The sequence below is a fragment of the Leptodactylus fuscus genome, chromosome 11 (assembly GCF_031893055.1).
Source record: "Leptodactylus fuscus isolate aLepFus1 chromosome 11, aLepFus1.hap2, whole genome shotgun sequence".
Taxonomy (NCBI): Eukaryota; Metazoa; Chordata; class Amphibia; order Anura; family Leptodactylidae; genus Leptodactylus; species Leptodactylus fuscus.
This window is the reverse complement of record NC_134275.1, coordinates 66,167,253-66,188,619: the sequence shown is the minus strand read 5'-3', so window position 1 is coordinate 66,188,619 and position 21,367 is coordinate 66,167,253. Positions and strand designations below refer to the sequence as shown.

The window sequence follows — 21,367 nt, the reverse complement described above, 5'->3', positions numbered from 1 at the left end:
GGAATACCCCTTTAAGGCTATTCCTATGTGTGATCGAGAAAATATGTGATTTTAATGATAGAATCCCTTTAAGGGTTTAGGAGTCACATGGAGAGATTTCTAGAGAAACTCGTGACTCCTGAGCCAATGGTTCATGAACATGTGACTACACAGACCTATGAGCCATATGACCATGAATACTGACAAGTGTAATAACAAGACCGCTAGATAAAATATAGGCATTGTTTATTCATAAAGCTGCTACAAGTTGTCAGAAACATATAAGATGGCGTCAATAAGATCTCCGGTATTCCTCAAAGCTTTTACAGCCACGTCCCTCTCCACTGATAACTGATCCATCAGCACCTTAATGTCTCTGACATCCAGACCAGTTTCATCTTCAGCTTCTTCCCCAAATGCCTGAAAAACGGCTCCGTTACCTATAATAGAGGATAGATTGTCCTGGGTCACTATCTTTCCTCTACAGACCAGTCTTATCTTCTCTGGGGGGATTCTTAGATGGCGGCACAGGAACAAGAACGTTTCCTCCCCACTTTGACTTTTTGGTATCTTGAGCTCGGACCTTCCGTGTCTGGTTTTTAGTTTTATGGTAAAATGACATTCTGAGTGTTCGGAGCCGTCCTGACTGTTCGCTCCTTCCATTGTCGTGCGAGCGGCCGTTCAGTGGAGTTTATGGCCCTAGCCTGTTTTCCTTGGCATACCTCAGCGCTGCGAACAAACAGAAATGGTCAATGCGACATTTCGGCACAGAAGTATTACATAGAAATATTTTTCAGCGGAATAATCCAGTGTGTATTTTTTTCCATGGAACCTGTAGTAGAAATCTGAGGTTGACCCTTTGGTGATAAAACAGTAACAAGAATAAATATACGGCTTTATTTCTCTGCTGTGCGTGTTTTCAAAATAGTTCGACTTCATGGTGAGTTTCGGGATGTGAATTCTGGTAAGGAAAATGTGCCAAAAAATTGTCTACGCTGCGCTTGGACTGTCAAAAGTGGTGTAAATGATGTTTAATTCGGGGTTGCAAAAGATTTGCACCTAAGTGCAAGGGCGTGGACGGGAAGAACCTAATTCATGATGAGCTGCAACCTGATCGTGAAATAAGAGCGCCCTCCACTGGTCAGTCTTGATGTTATAAGTGAACTCTTCAGTTTTTTTCCATTGTTTACTTCACCTGCACTGTGCGCTTTAGATGTGGTATCAATCACAGCTGCACTATTCCATACAGAGGTAATTGTATTCTGCTCAATACAGGATTTTAGTTTTTAACTTAGTCTAGGAGCCAGATGATGCAATAACAGCAGTACACGTGGCAAAGGCACCTCTAAAAGCAGGATTACGCACAAGGTTTTTCCAATATTTGGACACCTAGGGGCATCTCTGCAAATAAGGTCTGATCCCCGGCGCTTAAAGGGGTTGGCCACTTTCAGACCAATATTGACAAACAAATGTACAATAAAAAGATATAGAATTTTCCAATATACTTTCTGTATCAATTCCTCACGGTTTTCTAGATTTCGGCTTGCTGTCATTCATTCTGTTACTTCTAGAGGATAAAACTCTCACCATGGTCATGTGATGTATGGTCCATGGTCATGTGGTGAGTACACATGTGCTGCGCGTTGTAGTCACAGCACAATAATCAGACATATGCCTGGTAACGAGCTGTGTGCTCATCACATGACCACGGACCGTAAATCACATGACCATGGTCAAGCCGAAATCTAGAAAACCGTGAGGAATTGATACAGAAGGTATAATGAACGCATAATGGCGCCGGTGACTATGACATCATTGAAGAGGACCAAAAACAGCAGGGAGTTGCGCCGGAGCCCAGGAGAGGGGAGTACCATTTACTTTTGCTTGTCACCTCCCGGGGCCTCTGATCATTATACTCTGGTCTGAAAAGACCCCAAAGTATAATAATAGTTTGTGGGTGGTATACCCCAATAACTTTGGGTTCTGCTGAAAATTTTTGTGATATTTGCAATGAACACTGTTGGGGCCACAATGGGACATAACACTGTGTGGACAGGCCCATATGGAACATAGTACTTGGTGGAAGGGTCTCTAAGGGATATACTACTGTGTGGAGGGGCCACTGTGGAACATTACACTGTATGGAGGCTGCTATGGAATATTATATTGTGTGGAGGGGCCACTAGGTGACATTATACTGTGTGGAGGGGCCACTAGGTGACATTATACTGTGTGGAGGGGCCACTAGGTGACATTATACTGTGTGGAGGGGCCACTAGGTGACATTATACTGTGTGGAGGGGCCAACATGGGCATAATACTGTATGGAGGGCCCACTATATGACATTATACTTTGTAGAGGGGCCACTATAGGGCATTATAGCGTGTGGAGGGGCCATTATGGGTGATTAAATCTTGTGAAGGCGCCACTATGGGACATCATACTGTGTGCAGCGGCCACTAAGGAACATTATACTATGAGAAGGAGCCATTCTGAAACATTATACTGTGCAGAGGGGCCACTATGTGACATTATAGTATTTGTAAATAGGATGTTATTCTGTGTGGGGGCCAGGAAAGGGGGCGCTATGCCTAGGGGAGGATTGGGGGGTAGAGTCAGAAGTGTTTTGTTAGTTATGCCGTTGGTTTGTATAGTGAGGCCAGTGTAACGTAGTGACTACACTTTCCTGGGAGTCTCACATTGTCCTGTCACCCGGTTATTAGTATTCTCTGCTCAGAGAGGAAGACATTGTCTAGAGATCCTGGAAACAGGTTACTTTATTAGGTGCAAGGCGGGGATTGAACCAATGACATGATGGATAGTAAGACGTCTTCCTGCCAGCTCTAATAGCTTGTGTGGTAGTGTTGTCTCATACACTTCTCTATAGTACATGTATAATGTATTGTTATGTACATGCCAGTATATTGTATGTTGACATATAAACACACATATATATATTTAGTATGGAGAGATTCCTCTACATAGCAATACATTATGCAGGGAAAGAAACAAGCTTGTGACTATCTCCCCTCCCCACAACATGCATGTATGTATGTATGTATGTATGTATGCAGCAGCCACTAACCAGCAGTGCCAGTCCTTGTCTCCAGTCTCACCAGTCCTCAGCCCTCACACAGCCACCTCTGTACCATTGTGGTACTTTTCCGTTATCGGGCCAGCATCGTAGTTCAGCACCAGCATCGGGACAGCAGTCCAGCATCGGGAATTACATCCGAGGACTGCTGGCCCGATGCTTGTGCCCTGTCTCTAGTACCCAGTACAGCGATGCCCCCATCCTCCCAGTGCTACCCCCCAGCTCTCCTCACATCTGCTCCGTACCCTCCCCGCCACACGACTAGGCCTCACCTCGGCGCTCTCAATCTGTCCATTCACGTTCAGGAGGAAGATGCTCGCACTGGAAGCCATGGCCAGTACCGAGACCGGAGACCAGAAGGAAACACACTGGGGCTCAATACAGGCCCTGAAAGGGATGCACTGACCATAGTAACGGGGCGCTACGGCGAGCCGGAGGGACAAACTTCTTGCACCGTCCGGCGACTAACTAGTAGTGTTGGTCAGTATTTATGGTGAGGCCTAGTCGTGTAGCGGGAGGGTATAGGGCAGATGTAAGGAGAGCTGGGTACAAGGATCAGGCCAGCAGTCCTCGGCTGTAATTCACGATGCTGAACTGCTGACTGCTATCCCGATGCTGGTGCTGAACTGCGATGCTGGCCCGATAACGGAAAAGTACCGTTATTGTTTTTGGTTCTTGTCCCAGAATTCTTAATTACTATGTAAGACACAAGACCACAAGCAATGACGAATCTGCCGCACTCATTTCACAGCCGCGTTATTCGAATGGTTCCTGAGGTTATAGTGACCTCTAGTGGGTCGTAGGCTTCATTACAGGGAGTGAGACTGCTCCTTTTCTTCTGGTTTCTGCTATGTGTCAGTCTGAGACTCTGTAAGCTGTATTATGGCAGAGTGTCACTATAGCACATAGCAGATGCAAATTTACTAGGCCTATACCATAATTGCTGACTGATGCCTCCATAATAAAAATAAAAAGTGGCACAAGAGACAGTTATCTGTACAGGAGTGTACACTGCTGTGCATATATATATATATATATATAGGGTAGGACTGGCCCACCAGGGAACCGATGAATCCCCTGCTGGGACTTGAGCCTGACTAATAATCCGCATTTTGCCAATGCAAATGCATTGGTCAGGGGCCCAATCAGGGCGGTGGCAATCATCGGAAATGAATTACCTTAATAGCAGACGCAGTGTCTTCTGATCCTTGCTTCTGTACATTGCTGACAACATCTGCAAGGAGTTTGTATGTTCTCCCCGTGTTTGCGTGGGTTTCCTCCGGGTACTCCGGTTTCCTCCCACACATCAAAGACATGCTGATAGGGAAAGTAGATTGTGAGCCCTATATGGGACAGTGACTGACAATATCTGTAAAGCGCTGCGGAATATGATGGCGCTATATAAGTAAGCATAATAAATAAATAATAAATAATTAAATAAAGCTGTGGCCAATCCCATTAACCAAAGATGACGGTGTCCATGCTATATTTTGGTAAGGGGCAGGGATTGCAACTTATGGTTGGTAAGTATAGGTCCCAGCAGTCATGAGATTGAATGGACACTGGTGGTGGACAGCGGAGAGCCGGGGACAGGTGAGCGTGCTTCTTATTTTTTATTTTTTCTTAGTTTACACCTCCTGCTTGCCTCATGGGTTGATCCAATTCCTGGTCAGCCTCTTCACAGAGCTTATACATATTTAGAATATTTATCGTTAGGATAACCCATCAATATTACATCTGCAGAGGTCTGACAGCCAACACACCCGCAGATCAGCTTTTCCAGGTCAGTGTGGCCACAGATAATGTTAACAATTCTAGGAGCCACTCTGGTTATTTACTATACAGGGTGAAGCGGTGGGTTTTGGTACTGCAGAGGTGCACATCGTATGGTGGGTGAGGAGCATAGCTCCCAACATATTATTTCCTGTAAGGGTGCATGCACACTACGTAACACCGGGCGTGTATGAGAGCCGTACACGCCGGCGTTACAGCAGGGCTGCCGAACACTTCCCATTCACTTCAATGGGAGCGCTCGTAAACGCCGCTGTTACGAGCGCTCCCATTGAAGTGAATGGGAAGTGTTCGGCAGTCTGCTGTAATGCCGGCGTGTACGGCTCTCATACACGCCCGGCGTTACTCAGTGTGCATGCACCCTAACTGAAGTCTCTTGGTGCAACTGATCTGCAGGAGACCTGGCAGTGGGCCCCTAGAAACAAGTCCACTGGTGGCCCTAGACATTCCAGTTTGACACTGTGTGAAGGAGGAGAAGTAGGAGAAACAGTTGGTAATGAAAAGATCAGCTGATTCTAGCACAGGTAAAGAGAAGAGCATGTAGTACTGCACTGTATATACATATATGGGCGGGTTCTCACCTGCGCCCGGTCTCCACTTTGTGGGTCTCTGTCTTCTGCTTGAGAAGCTGAACAGGAGACGGAAACCCGGCAGTCAGTGGTCAGTGTCCGCCGGTGAGCGTCTTCTGCCTCTCCGCAGCGAAACCTTTTTTTTTTTAACCGGACACAAAGTCGGACATGCAGGACTTTGTGTTTGGTTAAAAAAAATGGAGACCAGAAGATGCTCACAGGCGGACACTGACCACTGACTGGCGGGTTTCCGTCTCCTGTTCACGCTCACCGGCGGACACTTTGCAAACTCTTTCAAATGAATGGGTTTGAAAACTGACTGCCTGTTTCCGTCTCCTATCCATTTTCTCGGACAGAAGACGTAAACCTGCAAAGCGGAGACCGAGTGCCCTTACAGTGGGTATGACCACATGGTGTGATATTTCTAGCGTCTCTTGCCCAAGAATGCTGCTGGACCTCTGGGAGTTCACCAATACTTTTTCTGTAGCTTCTAGATATAAGCAGTCGCTAAAAAAGTGGTTACCCTTGGAAAACCGCAGACCCCATTGACTATAATAGGGTCTGCTGGGTTTCTGCCCGAAAAGGGCAAAAAACGTAGAGAAAAGTGCTGCTTGCATTTTTAAAGTGGAATGGGGAACAGAATCCCCAGGTGGAGATCGGGCGCAGCTGTGAACCTCGCCTTAGTTCTCCAACATGGCAGGAACAACCTCTGTGAGGGGCAAGTAGGCCCCTGGGGTAGATGCCATCGGTATCCAAATCTGGGAAAGATGTGTTATGCGCAGAATACAAACCACTCACATGCTGTATATCAAAAGTGTTCAAAAGTGTTCTTCATCTGCCACCAGTTTCATGTCCCCCTTCCATCTCTGCCCCCAGATTAATGTCCCCTCCATCTCTGCCCCCAGATTAATGTCCCCTCCATCTCTGCCCCCAGTTTCATGTCCCCTCCATCTCTGCCCCCAGTTTCATGTCCCCTCCATCTCTGCCCCCAGTTTCATGTCCCCCATCTCTGCCCCCAGATTCATGTCCCCCCATCTCTGCCCCAGATTCATGTCTCCACATCTCTACCCCAGATTCATGTCTCCACATCTCTACCCCAGATTCATGTCCCTCCATCTCTGCCCCCAGTTTCATGTCCCCTCCATCTCTGCCCCCAGTTTCATGTCCCCCATCTCTGCCCCCAGATTCATGTCCCCCCATCTCTGCCCCAGATTCATGTCTCCACATCTCTACCCCAGATTCATGTCTCCACATCTCTACCCCAGATTCATGTCCCTCCATCTCTACCCCAGATTCATGTCCCTCCATCTCTGCCCCCGGATTCATGTCCCCCCATCTCTGCCCCCAGATTCATGTCCCCCCATCTCTGCCCTCAGATTCATGTCCCCTCCATCTCTGCCCCCAGATTCATGTCCCCCATCTCTGCCCCCAGATTCATGTCTCCACATCTCTACCCGATTCATGTCCCTCCATCTCTGCCCCCAGATTCATGTCCCCCATCTCTGCCCCCAGATTCATTTCCCCCCATCTCTGCCCCAGTGTCATGCCGTCCCCTCCATCTCTGTCCCCAGTGTCATGCCGTCCTCTCCTTCATCTGCCCCCAGTTTCACGTTCCACCTCCACATTACACTTACCTTCTCCTCCACTCCCTCGCCGCTCTCTGCGCGCCTCTCTCGCTGACACATATGCGGTTGAAGGAAGGAGCTGACACATGTCAGCTCCTCGCTTCACCGCTGCGCGCCTCTCTCGCTGACACATATGTGGCTGAAGCGAGGAGCTGACCTGTGTGAGCTCCTCGCTTCGCCGCTGCCGCCGGCTACTGGCTTGCAGACGCGATGTGTCACATGACACATCACATGTGTCACATCGCGTCTGCAAGCCAGTAGCCGGCGGCAGTGGCGAAGCGAGGAGCTGACACAGGTCAGCTCCTCGCTTCAGCCGCATATGTGTCAGCGAGAGAGGCGCACAGCAGCGCATATGTGTTCAACTCAGATCTGCGTCCTCTGGACGCAGATCTGAGTTGAAATCGGGACATACCTCCCTCCAACCGGGACCGCGGGATATGTCACCCAAATCGTGACTGTCCCGCGGAAATCGGGACGGTTGGGAGGTATGGGTAACGGGCCCTATTTACTTATCGATCCTGGCTGGGCCAGGATCAGTAAGTGACACCGCGGGCCCCACAAAGACTATTATTATACTGGGAGGTCTTTTCAGACCCGCGAGTATAATGATTGGAGGCCCGGGAGAGGTAAGAAACCTAAAAAACACTGTTACTTACCTCTCCACAATCTGGGCAGGCCTAAGGCCTAGTTGTCTGACGTCTCTGACGTCACATGAACCCGGCCTGCGTCCCAGGTCATGTGACGTCCGACGTCATTGAAGAAGGCCGACAGCGTCGGAGCCGGGGGACAGGTCAGCAACACTAGTTTTTTAAATGTTTTTATTCCCCCGGGTCTCCGATTATTATACTCTGGGGTCTGAAAAGTATGGGTGTCCATAGTGGAGCATAATGCTGTGTGCTGGGGCCAGTATGGGGACATAATACTGAGTGCAGGGGCCACTAAGGGACACAATACTGTGTGCAGGGGCCACTAGGGACATAATACTATGTGCAGGGGCCACTAGGGATATAATACTATGTGCAGGGGCCACTAGGGACATAATACTATGTGCAGGGGCCACTAGGGACATAATACTATGTGCAGGGGCCACTAGGGACATAATACTATGTGCAGGGGCCACTGAGGGACATAATACTATGTGCAGGGGCCACTGAGGGACATAATAGAGCGTGCAGAAATGCGGAGGAGGGGTCGGTCAAGGTCTTCGGCATCGGTGTCGGTCAGGGGACGCCCCATGTCAAAAGTTCGCCATGGGCCCCGCCATTCCTAGTTACGCCACTGCCCGGGGCATTCCCCCTACATTGTCAAGTTCATTCAAAAACTGTCCCAGAGAGGAATTGATGGAAGGCAAAGGCTAAGGTCACACTTAAATATTGAGGGGATTTCGCTTTATTTAGTTCATTGACAAAAATAAACTATTAATGTGTCTTTTCTACATACAAAGGGAAGCTAGCAGTCTGCCATTGACATACATGGGAGAATATTGAAGGTGCATTGAAAGCTCCTTTTTGAGGCTCAGAACAAGCAGTGTGAACTCGCAATGTATATATATATATATATATATATATATATATATATATATATATATATATATATATATATATAGATGTGTGTGTATACAGAGATGTGTCGGCACAGCAGCATCTTGTCAGGCTGTTCCTCTGCTGGTCACGTGACTAGTCGCCAGGTGCAGTGACAGGAGCAGGCAGTATGGCCGGCGCTGCTGACTGGGGCCCGGGCTCCTCCTCCTCCTCCTCCTGCCGGGGGCGGGCAGCCGCTGCTCCCTGACTCATTCCCTGGGAGGACCTTAGCAGGCAGACCGGCCCCAGACATGGCGGCGTACGGTACAGTAGTGCCGGGCTCCCGGGGCAGGCATCCCTGGCTGGCGGTGCCCCTCCTGTGTATTATCGCCACTGGCCTATGTTGGGCAGAAGACAGCGCCATGGAGGAAATCGTGACCGAGAAGCGGGTGGAGGCCATTCACCGGCAGGACAGCACCAACCTGCTGATCTTCATCCTGCTCCTCACCCTCACCATCCTCACTATCTGGTTATTCAAGCACCGCAGGTTTCGCTTTCTCCATGAGACTGGTCTGGCCATGATCTACGGTCAGTACCGGCCCGGGGTGGGTGGGCAGGGGTCCGGGGCTGGCACCACACTCGGCTCCATCAACTACTCCATAAACTTTGTGTCTTGTCTCCTCTGTATCGGTCCCAGAACTACAGCGGCATCGGATGACAACTTACTGCTGCATTTTGTATGGAACATGGGTCCCCCCCCCTTGCAAAGAAAAAGTTCTTGTGATTTTACATGCCAGCCACAGGTGGTCTTATGTCACAACCCCATAACCCCCTGTAGTTATACATGCCAGCCGCCGGTGGTCTTATGTCACAACCCAGATCCCCCTGTAGTTATACATGCCAGACACAGGTGGTCTTATGTCACAACCCCAGAATCCCCTGTAGTTATGCATGCCAGCCGCCGGTGGTCTTATGTCACAACCCAGATCCCCCTGTAGTTATACATGCCAGCCACAGGTGGTCTTATGTCACAACCCCAGAATCCCCTGTAGTTATGCCTACCGCCGGTGGTCTTATGTCACAACCCCAAAACCTCCTGTAGTTATACATGCCAGCCACAGGTGGTCTTATGTCACTGCCCCCTGTAGTTATACATGCCAGCCGCCGGTGGTCTTATGTCACAACCCCAGAACCCCCTGTAGTTATACATGCCAGCCGCCGGTGGTCTTAGGTCAGAACCCCCTGTAGTTATACATGCCAGCCGCCGGTGGTCTTAGGTCACAACCCCAGAACCCCCTGTAGTTATACATGCCAGCCGCCGGTGGTCTTATGTCACAACCCCCTGTAGTTATACATGCCAGCCGCCGGTGGTCTTAGGTCACAACCCCAGAACCCCCTGTAGTTATACATGCCAGCCGCCGGTGGTCTTAGGTCACAACCCCAGAACCCCCTGTAGTTATACATGCCAGCCGCCGGTGGTCTTATGTCACAACCCCCTGTAGTTATACATGCCAGCCGCCGGTGGTCTTATGTCACAACCCCAGAACCCCCTGTAGTTATACATGCCAGCCGCCGGTGGTCTTATGTCACAACCCCAGAACCCCCTGTAGTTATACATGCCAGCCGCCGGTGGTCTTAGGTCACAACCCCCTGTAGTTATACATGCCAGCCGCCGGTGGTCTTATGTCACAACCCCCTGTAGTTATACATGCTAGCCGCCGGTGGTCTTATCTCACAACCCCCTGTAGTTATACATGCCTGCCGCCGGTGGTCTTATGTCACAACCCCCTGTAGTTATACATGCCTGCCGCCGGTGGTCTTATGTCACAACCCCCTGTAGTTATACATGCCAGCCGCCGGTGGTCTTAGGTCACAACCCCCTGTAGTTATACATGCCAGCCGCCGGTGGTCTTATGTCACAACCCCCTGTAGTTATACATGCCAGCCGCCGGTGGTCTTATGTCACAACCCCCTGTAGTTATACATGCTAGCCGCCGGTGGTCTTATCTCACAACCCCCTGTAGTTATACATGCCTGCCGCCGGTGGTCTTATGTCACAACCCCAGATCCCCCTGTAGTTATACATGCCAGCCGCCGGTGGTCTTATGTCACAACCCCCTGTAGTTATACATGCCTGCCGCCGGTGGTCTTATGTCACAACCCCAGAACCTCCTGTAGTTATACATGCCAGCCGCTGGTGGTCTTATGTCACAACCCCCTGTAGTTATACATGCCAGCCGCCTGTGCCCCCTTTATCCAGTCCATGATGCCCCTCTCTGTATGGCAGGCTTGGATCCCACTTATACTTGTTCTATAATGGATCTGGTATAAGGATATACTGTATCTTCATCAGATCTGTGTATGGCTTAAACTTTCTAAAGTGATGTCAACCAAACCCAGCGTAGCCCCTGTGGGGGTGTCTGAAGCTGACCATGCTTTTTAGGTAGTTGTTACCCTTCACCCTTTTGTCTAAGGCCCCATGTACACGACTGTCGTTGTTTTTCATGTGTTGTAGATTGTATATGGACCGCTTCATTGCTATGTCCCCATACGTGTCTGGGCCATAGAAATCAACTGCAGAATATGGGACAGATCCTATTCCTGTCCGTATTTGTGGCACAGACTCACAGATATAAGGTGTAGGGGGTCGCACCAGTCTTTTTGCAGATCTATGTTTGCAGATGATATACTAATGCAATGTGGACATGTTTTTTTTTTTTTTTCTCCATTATTTGCAGGCAGTAACCCACTACCATTGTGTACATGTAGCCGAGCTATTCCCTCTGACTGCCCATGTATATGCAAGCCTGGCCCAGCCAAGCATGCCTGTGTCCGACTGGGGAGAGAATATTAAGCAGCAGCTGTCTGACACGTCTCATGACTGTTATGGGTTTGTTCTCATCTGTGCCTGGGTGACTGTGGTTCTGGTCAGTCGGAGGATCAGAATAATGGGCCACTATAACAGCAAACACCAACAGTGCCCAACCAACCCCATTGACTATAATGGGATCCGTCAGTCGTTTAAAACGGAAAAGTCGGACTTGCAGCTCTTTTTATGTCCGGCAGTTTTCAGTAGTCACTGGGATAGAGACTCCAGCACAGATGTGAACCCAACCTTAGCTGCCCCAAGATCTAAAAGAACGGAAATGTCCTTATTTACCTTGATATTTGCCATTGTTACAATTGGGTCAACCCAATACACATTAGGGGGGGGATACTATGCCTCCTATATCAGAAAACTGTCATAGATGTGAAGAGTTCTGGCATATCCAATGGGAGTGTACCTGAATTATTAATTCTAGTATCCAGAATATCAGTCTTAATAAATCCCCCCCCCCATTATGGCAGAACTGGCCGACCACCCAATGGACAGACATTAAAGGGTACCTCCAGTTATAAACCACTGTGCGAAAATGAATAGTACAAGTGAATTTATGAAACTTTGTAATATATCTTATTAAAGAAACATGTTTTCTTCTCCAGGGTTCAGGATGAGTTACTTTCTACCTATTAGTCTATGAAGAGAGGAGGGTCAAAGAAGAGGCTGCTGGAAAAGACACTCAAGTCATTGCTGCTGCTACACTCTGCTATTCTGTGAGTCAGGTAGCTCTTAACACTGCTAGGTTATAGATAAGAGGCTATCCGTGCACAGAATGAGGCAATTAAAGCATAACTAAACTTTTTGGACAATTTTTTTTGGCAGTATTTGTATCATGAATTCATTTTGTAATATACATATTTGGTCTCCTCTCTGTGAAATCCTGCATTTCTTGATTCTTTCTCATGCTTTTATATTGAATTTTTTTTCGTATGGAGGATAGAGCTGTGTAAAATGTAGAGAAAATGAGGGGAGGGTCATTTTTAAGCAAATATATGGCAGACGTTATAAAACCTACAAACTTTTTTTTTCTGTCATATGAAGGTGAAGATTCTCTTCTTTTATATGCAATTTTATGTATGTTAGTTCCAGAGATATTACTGGTTTAATACAGTTTGGTTAGGCTATTCATATGCAGCTGCATTATATACATGTCCCAATCCTGACTGTGTTCACAACCAGTGATATCTCTGGAAATACAATAGATAGCACTGCAGCCTTAGTGTCACATGAAAGAAGAGAATCTGCACCTTCATATGACACCAAAAACCAGTTTGTATGTTTTATTACGTCCTAGATATAACTGTTTGGACTGACCCCCCCATGTTATACATCCCCGTATTCCATACACAGTAACATTCAGTGAGAGGCAGGAACAGCTCTCAATACAGAAACAAGGGGAATAGTAAAAAAATGAAGGATTTCACAGAAAGGAGCCAAAATTTTTTCATAGGATATTAAAGCCACAAAATCAAAAGTTGTCCGAGATTTTAGTTGCACTTTAAGCAGCCGTCAGCAGCTTCCTCCACCCCCTCCCTTTTCCATAAAGTTCTGGCTCAGCTTGAAGATAGGGATCATGATAACAGCTTAAAGGGATTCTACCATTAAACTACTATTTTTTCTAATTACCACATCGGAATAGCCTTAAGAAAGGCTATTTGTCTCCTACCTTTAGACGTGGTCTCCGCCGCGCCGTTCCATAGAAATACCGGTTTTAACCGGTATGCAAATGAGCTCTCTGCAGCAATGAGGGCGGGCCCCAGCGCTGAAAGGCCGATACGCGCATCCCCATTGCTGCCAGAGAGCTCTTTCCTGCGCCGCCTCCTTCTGCAGCAAATCTGCCTCTTCTGGCTTCTCTTGCCCTTGTAGTTCCATACAGGAGCATAGAGAGGCCACCCCAAAATGGCCGCCGGCCGGCTCCTGTATTGAAATGCAAGAGCGGCTACCCAAAAATGGCTGCTGGCTGGCGGCCATTTTTGGGTAGCCACTCTTGCAGTTCAATACAGGAGCCGGCTGGTGGCCATTTTGGGGTAGCCGCTCTTACAGTTCAATACAAGAGCTGGCCGGCAGCCATATTGGGGTGGCCTCTCTATGCTCCTGTATCGAACTACAAGAGCAAGAGAAGCCAGAAGAGGCGGAGTTGCTGCAGAAGAAGGAGGCGGCGCAGGAAAGAGCTCTGGGCAGCAATGGGGACGCGCTACTCGGTGTTTCAGCACTAGGGCCCGCCCTCATTGCTGCGGAGAGCTCATTTGCATACCGGTTAAAACCGGTATTTCTACGGAACGGCGGAGACCACGTCTAAAGGTAGGAGACGAATAGCCTTTCTTAAGGCTGTTCCGACGTGTTCATAAGAAAAAAAAAAGGTAGTTTAATGGTAGAATGCCTTTAATAAGTGGAGGAGGAAACCGATCTCCTTAGTAAGATATATTCCAATGTTTCTTATAGTTTGTTATATTCACATGTTCTATTGGTTCATGAAGAGCAGTTTATAAGTCGCGGCGCGCTTTAATCCAATATATTTCTCCTCCTATAAGAGGGACAGATCTGTCCATAGTGCCCTGTGAGTATACAGACAGATGTGCTTGTAGACTGCAGTATATTAGGTTATCATCATTATGATGTGTGTTGTAATGGCCCAGCCCGTCACTTGCAATTGTATCACATGACATTCAGTTGTCTCTTTATGATTCATGTCAGACTGGTCAAGGTCTGACTGCTGGGACTGCACATCAGCTCTTCCCTGTGCTTGTGAGCTGTACTACTCACTTAGGCTGAGTTCACACGGGGTATTTTGGTCAGGATTTTGAGGCCGCATCCACCTCAGAATCCTGACCACAAAGACGGCTCCCATTGAAATCAATGGGAGCCGGTCAGTTCTTTTTTACCGGGAACCATTTGTTCTGGCTTCCGGAAAAAAGAATGGACATGCACATTCTTTAGGCAGAGTCGCCTCGCGATTCCGCCTGAAGACACTCCCGACTAGGCGCCTAATCCGGTGCGGTGTGCACAACTAGATGCCGGTACGCTGCAGCGGCATCCAGTCGCAGCTTTCCATATTTTGGACTGGAACCTGAGGTGGCCACTAAGGGTATAGCGAGAGAGCAGCCTGTGTAAGACAGCTGATATGTGGGGGTCCTGGCAGTTGCACCCCTTCTATTCTAAAAGATGCACCACTTACCTCTGTGTGCGCTATGTCTGAAAGTGGGGCATAGCATGGAGCAAAGGGGGACTCTGGATGCTTTGCCCTTGATGTAGATTTCAATTCTGGGGCATGGCCGTCTTAATAATTCAGGTGCAGTTTGCTCGAACGGGAGAACGAGATAAGACTGGCATACAGAATGCCAGTCTTAAAATCCCCCAATACAACAGCTGTTTGTAACTGTTGTGTGAATAAGGCCTTACATGATTGGGTGGCGTTTGGTATATTTTACAATAGAATTCGTCTTTCCTGCAATTATGCTGTATAAGAAGGCATTGGAACAGAAGCGCTGTGCCAAAGTGATTCTGCATTCAGGATTAGATAATGGGGTTCTTCCCCCCCCCCCCCCCAAATTCCATGACATTGAAGGCTGTAATTGAGTATATGCCTAGGAATAGCTGTCAGTCTCTTTACCGAGCACACAGGCTCAGCAACATTGTAGGACATTATTATCACATGATAGAAATCCAGCTCGCATGATAAAAAATGAAAAGCTGGAGTAATCCAGCCAAAGTTCAGAACGCAGAAGTGTACAGTAACCCAGATAAGGGTGAGGCCTCCGATGTGTACTGCATAAGGTTTAACCCATTTATTGATGTCCTTTGTGGATGATATACATAAAAGTAGATATTCTCAGCAGGTTGTTTTGTGACGATCACCCCTGTTCATATGCTGTAATAGGGCATATGGCGTCATAGAGGGATCCCGCATTCATTGTTATGGCTCCTATTAGAAGGATGACCATACATCTGACTTTTCCCCTGCAGAGATCTGGATACTACCTTCTTAGGGTGTGTTTGCAGTTATTTTTTTTTTTTCTTCAATGTGGATTTTGACACATTTTCCGTGTGCACACATCACAAGGGCTTGAAAGCTAAGTCATTGTGTAATCAAGATTTAAAGGGATTCTACTATTAAAATAATTTTTTTTTTCTTGTTGACACGTAGGAATAGCCTTAAGAAAGGCTATTCTTCTCCTACCTTTAGATGTCTTCTCTGCGCCGCCGTTCGGTATAAATCCCGGTTTTTGTCGGTATGCAAATGAATTCTCTTGCAGCACTGGGGGCGGTCCAAATGCTGCGAGAAAACTCTCCGGCGACGCCTCCATCTTCTTCAAGAATGGCCTCTTCATGCGTCTTCTTCTGGCGCTGGTGGTCAAATTTCTAGGCCTCGAGCAGAGCTGACTGAGCATGCCTGCCGGCAACAAGAAAGTGGCGCTTACAATAATGTGTAAGCAGCCATTTTCTTGTGGCCGGTGGGCATGCGCAGTCGGCTTTGCCTGAGGCCTAGAAGTTTGAAGCCAACCCCCAGAAGAAGATGCGAAGAAGACCCTGTTCCTGAAGAAGATGGAGGCATCGCCAGAGAGTTCTCTCACAGCATTGGGGAAGTCCCCAGTGCTGCTTGAGTGTTGGGGACCGCCCCCAGTGCTGTGAGAGAACTCATTTGTATACTGACGAAAACCAGGATTTATACAGAACGGCGGCGCGGAGACATCTAAAGAAAAAACCTACATGTCGGGTTTTTCTGTCCGCTTGAAAAGTCGGACATATTTGGGAACGGACAGTTAAGGACAGGCACGGAGTGCAAAAGAACGCACCCAATCTCTATTTAAATCAATGCAAAATGTCACGGACACAGCTAGTGTCCGCTGCTAATGTCCTCGTAAGATTTTGAACGGACATTAGCAGTGGACACTAGCTGTCGGACACCGACGGTAGTGTGAACGCTCCCCTTATCCATGCGGAGATGGCCTTTAAAATAGTCTGGGGGAATCCCGAACATGAAACGCTCACTTCCAAAGAGACTTTTAGGTGCCAGTCCTAGGCTGGTCCTTGCCTCAGGTCACATGCTCAGAACTAGCCCACGGCCACCAAGTAGCTCCGCCCACTCCCTTTTCTCCTGTATCATGGGGTTGGCTTTAATTTTATAAAGCTGTAGTATGCCATCTGCCGTAGCACAAGTAACTAGCATTAAATCCTGGAGAAGAGGCAGGAGACAGAGCAACTTGGGGACCACATACTGGCCTCAGTCTCGTGCCAGGGGATTGGAGCAGCCCAGAGCAGGTAAGTATACAGAAACTCCATGGAGAACCTCTTTAACCCCTTACCGCTCTGTGCTGTAGTATAATTAACACTATATAATCATACAGTAATGCTGCGGGCACTAGAGCTGTGTCTGCAGCATAAATTTCAGGTCTCGGGTGTATTGCACAGCTCAGACCCGGGACTAGGTGCCGGAGTCAGAAAATACTCTGACTCCATCGGTTTATCCTTCCCTTCTACCCATCAGATCTCCTGCGATGAGATTGCGAGGTCTGAAGAGTTGTTTTGTCAACCAGGAGGAACAGCCTATCCCTAGGCAGCGCATTGTGAACAGTTACCATTGACTTCTATGAGAAACATTGGCGCACAATAGCATAACAAAACAATATAGCTACAAATGTATCTGGTTATCGCCGTGTTACATATTACATCCTCGTAGGTCTCTGTGTACTATATACAGCTGCCCTGCGGTTGTATTATCATTGCAGCCTACAACCATAACCACGAGCACTGGCGTATGCCGAAGAGAGGAAGCCACAGACTAAATATAGTTTCTTGTGCGTTTTCTTCTCTCTAGCTGGATCACGCAGTAGAGGATCTGGTGTTTGCGGAGTTCTTCTATAGTTTAGTCCAGGAGAGGCCATATCCCTGTTGGCTGTACTTGCTGACAACTGGCCTCATTGTATTTTATCAAGTGGTGGAACTGTGTTGTCTCAGGTCGAAGTTGTTTTTCCGCTTACCTCATTGTCTGGCGTGCTCATATATTTTCCATGTATAATCTTCAAGGTGATTGTGACTTACCTGTAATTAAAGGGCTGTTCCAAGAGTTAGGATGACCTATCCTTAGGCAACTTGCACCCTTGGTCGTGTGCATTAGGCCTTAGGCTTGCATGTGGTCACAGCAGGTTAATCTATATGTGCCCATTGACCGCTAACCCGTATAGGCCCGGTTCACATCTGCATTCAGTCTTTGGATGGCATCTTTGGTGGCAAGATTTCTGTGTTGTCTCCTTATGTGTAAGTTCATTCAAGCCCCAGAAGATAGTGGTGTGGATCTCCAATGTGGTTCTACCACCAATCTCCAGATGGCCAGGAGGGTGGGGTGGTTTCTCGAGAAAGAGATGTCATAAAGGAAAAAAAAAAAAAAAGAGTCTGCATTCATTTCACAATAGTGAAAGTTCTTTAAGATGACCACTAAAAAATGCCATTGAAAAGGGTCATCTAGGGGGGTGGTCTTCTCGAAAGAAGACGACCAGTTGGTATGATATATGGTGAAACTGTAAATCTGTCACAGGAAGTCTAGTACAGGTTTAGGGGGGTCTTCTCAATGTGGTTACAGTCTCGTAGTCTCACAAAAGTAGACCAAGTGGTTCATCGTTGAAGGCATTTCACCCAAACCAGCCCCTTGCATATCTCCTCATGATGGCCCCTCTCTGCCAGTTTCAAGGGAACCTGTCAGGTGTTTTTTTTTTTTTTTTTTTTTTTTGGGGGGGGGGGGGGTTTCCACCATAAACTGGCCTGATCACATGCAAGTACTAAATGCTTGAAAGCATAAAAAGTCTTATGGTAGTAGTCACAGGGGTGGGGAGGGACTTCAGTCTAGTCATGGCGTCTGCATGCTACTCACTTTTATTTCTTAAAACCAGAGGGTGAAATGTATCATTTTATGATTTTTATTTTTATTCTTTTTTTCCCCCTGATGTGTAGATTTTTATTCTATTTTTCTATACGTGAGTTTCAGGAGCTTCCATTTTGCCTGAGCTTGTCTTCTGCTTTAACTGTCTTTAGTGATGTACTTTACAGCATAGTTTTGGCCTTAAAGAGGACCTGTCACCATTTGGGGCACATGCGGTATAATACACCGCTAGAAAGCCGACAGTGCGCTCAATTCAGTCAGTAAGGAACGCCCTTCTTCACAGCAACGCCTATAGCACTGTACTGTGAGAGCGGGGAGTAATATCAGGCTCTGCTGTTAGGAAGGGCGTTCCTGACTGACTGTCAGTAACGCCCTTCTGACGGTGAAGAGCTACGGTACCGGCACCGATAGCCCTTCACCGGGGGCACAGAACGGGAAAGCTTTCTAGTGGTGTATAAAACCGCATGTGCCCCAGGAGGTGAAAGGTCCTCTTTAAGCAGCAATAGTCTGGAGCCAATTCGGTGAGGTCTATGGGAGAATTTTCTACTGGGGAATAGCTAAGCAGTCTTATGATCTATTGTTAGTAGTGGTTGCAATGATGGGTGTTATCTTCTTTTGTAATCCTGTCTGTCTTGTTTGTGATGTAAATGAAATCCCTGTGTCACTGCTGGAAAGAAAATCCCTACAGAATGGACAAGTGCCAGTCTATTATTAGGCTTAGCAGTGAAATTGCAGGACATAATGCTTTTTCTAAATATAGATAGTGACATGGAAAGTTACAAAATAAAATTGTCTAATTTTTGATAACACATTCCCTTTAAGTCTTGACCAGCTACTTAATAAGAGTGTCTTGTTTTCCAGGTGTTATTGTCGGTGTGGTGTTGCGATACGGAGTGCACCTGCAGAGCGATGCAAACAACGTAACAGTGAGCTGCGAGCAGCAGGTGACTCCGGCCACGCTGCTGGTCAATGTCAGTGGTACCTTCTATGAGTACACCCTCAAAGGGGAAATCAGCGCCCAGGAGCTTAACAATCTGCAAGACAATGAAATGCTCAGGAAGGTGAGTGAGGATCTCCTGCTATCCTACATGACATCTGCCTGTAGTGCACAACTAGTGCAAAGAATAATCTAGACCGCAGGGTTATCAGGGAACTCCATCAGTTTTATAGCCCTGTTGGTCTTTGCACTAGTAATACCAGGGTTGTGATTGAGTTCTTAGATAAGCTCGCTCTGGCTGCCGCCTGCTCCCAAATCTTAATCAGGAATTCAATGACATAACTCGCATAGCAAGGTGGAGGTATCACATGTGTAAGTATAGTTATAGATAGCTATGTATCACGTGTGTACTTGTAATGTAGATAGCTATGTATAATGTGTGTGTACTTGTAATGTTGATGGCTATGTATCGTTTACGTGTAATGTAGTTTATGTATAGGTTGTGTGTACATGTAATATAGATGGATGTTTAATGTGCTTGTGTACATGTAATGTAGATGGTATGTATAGTGCAGATATGTAGATTAGTGTATAGTGTGTGTGCACGTGTAATGTAGATATGTGTATAGTGCGTGTGCATGTGTAATGTGGATATGTGTATAGTGCGTGTGCATGTGTAATGTGGATATGTGTATAGTGCGTGTGCATGTGTAATGTGGATATGTGTATAGTGCGTGTGCATGTGTAATGTGGATATGTGTATAGTGCGTGTGCATGTGTAATGTGGATATGCGTGTAGTGCGTGTGCATGTGTAATGTGGATATGCGTGTAGTGCGTGTGCACACGTAATGTGGATATGTGTGTAGTGCGTGTGCACACGTAATGTAGATATGTGTATAGTGCGTGTGCACACGTAATGTAGATATGTGTATAGTGCGTGTGCTGTGTAATGTGGATATGCGTGTAGTGCGTGTGCACACGTAATGTAGATATGTGTGTAGTGCGTGTGCACATGTAATGCAGATGGCTATGTATAGTATGCGTGTGTACATGTAATGTTGATGGTGTGTTTGTACATGTAATGTGAATAGCTATGTATAGTGCGTGTATCTCATTGGGTCATTTCTCTGGCCGATGTGCCATGTTAACCAGTGAGACATTGCTGGTATATATGGCTGTCAGTACAATTTATTAAGTAGCTGTCATTCTCCTTTCTTAGGGTTCTGAATAGCAGGTATGCAGCGATACACAGCAATGTATACTCCATGTCTGTATCACTGTATATATGTCATGGCAGATGGGTGACAAGCTCTGTGGGTGCTGCTATGTTCCTCACCCTGCTTTCCTGGACATGACATGTCTGTGTTCACTTCTGCTCTGTGGCTTTAGATGTCACTAAGTTCTGTGGGAACCATCATGTGACGGGTATAAAGGTGTTTTCCGTCTCTGAATGCATTTTTGGTAATGATGACCTATATAGTGGAGCAGACGACTTCCACTCCCCATCCACTGCTGTAGCTTCCTGCACAACCAGATCAGCAGATCTGTGTGGGGTTTGGATGTCGGCCCTACAGAGGAGGTACTGATGGCCTAGCACAGGTCACTTAGAATGGGACCCTTGTTTGTCGCTATGAGGGCTCAAAGGACATAGCGAGCAGTGATATTCCTCCTATCAAATTTGAGTCCAATGCAAACTGAGCTATAGGGTCTGTATTTGTCATGTGTTGTGTCCATGAAATGAGCTCTCAGCCTGCAAAAATTATGGCATTTGCTGCAGGAAAGATTTCTCTCCATTACTGAGCAGTCTATATGATATAGATAAGGTTTGGTTCACGTGTGCGTTGGTATTCCGTCCGGGGAAGTCCGCATGCCCCTCCTAGAATGCAATTGCAAGTGCTGTGCAGTAAAAGCACACGGACCCCATAGACTATAATGGGGTCCATGTGTTTGCTGCACGCTGCCCACAGAATCATGCGGACAGGAAAGTAGATTGTGAACTACTTTCCTGTCTGCATGTTCAGTGCGGAGATCTGGCGGCAAGCACACGGACCCCTTTATAGTCTATGGGGATCCATGTGCTTTCACTGCACAGCAC

At 47.3% G+C, this 21,367-nt stretch overlaps 1 protein-coding gene and 1 long non-coding RNA gene across 2 annotated transcripts in view; one reads left to right on the top strand and one right to left on the bottom strand.

The window, feature by feature from the left end:
• Positions 1-208: 208 nt before the first annotated feature.
• LOC142185642 (uncharacterized) lies at positions 209-3,124 on the bottom strand. The gene is made up of 2 exons (XR_012711872.1): positions 3,066-3,124; positions 209-708 (listed from the first exon to the last, which is right to left on the bottom strand). It is a non-coding gene; the product is annotated as an uncharacterized LOC142185642 (long non-coding RNA).
• Positions 3,125-8,884: 5,760 nt separating this feature from the next.
• SLC9A6 (solute carrier family 9 member A6) overlaps positions 8,885-21,367 on the top strand; it is a 34,823-nt gene continuing 22,340 nt past the window's right edge. Inside the window, exons 1-2 of the mRNA XM_075259289.1 lie at positions 8,885-9,167; positions 19,196-19,395. Coding sequence (XP_075115390.1) covers positions 8,891-9,167; positions 19,196-19,395 — 477 coding nt within the window. The 5' untranslated portion in view covers positions 8,885-8,890. The remainder of the gene's footprint in view (positions 9,168-19,195; positions 19,396-21,367) is intronic.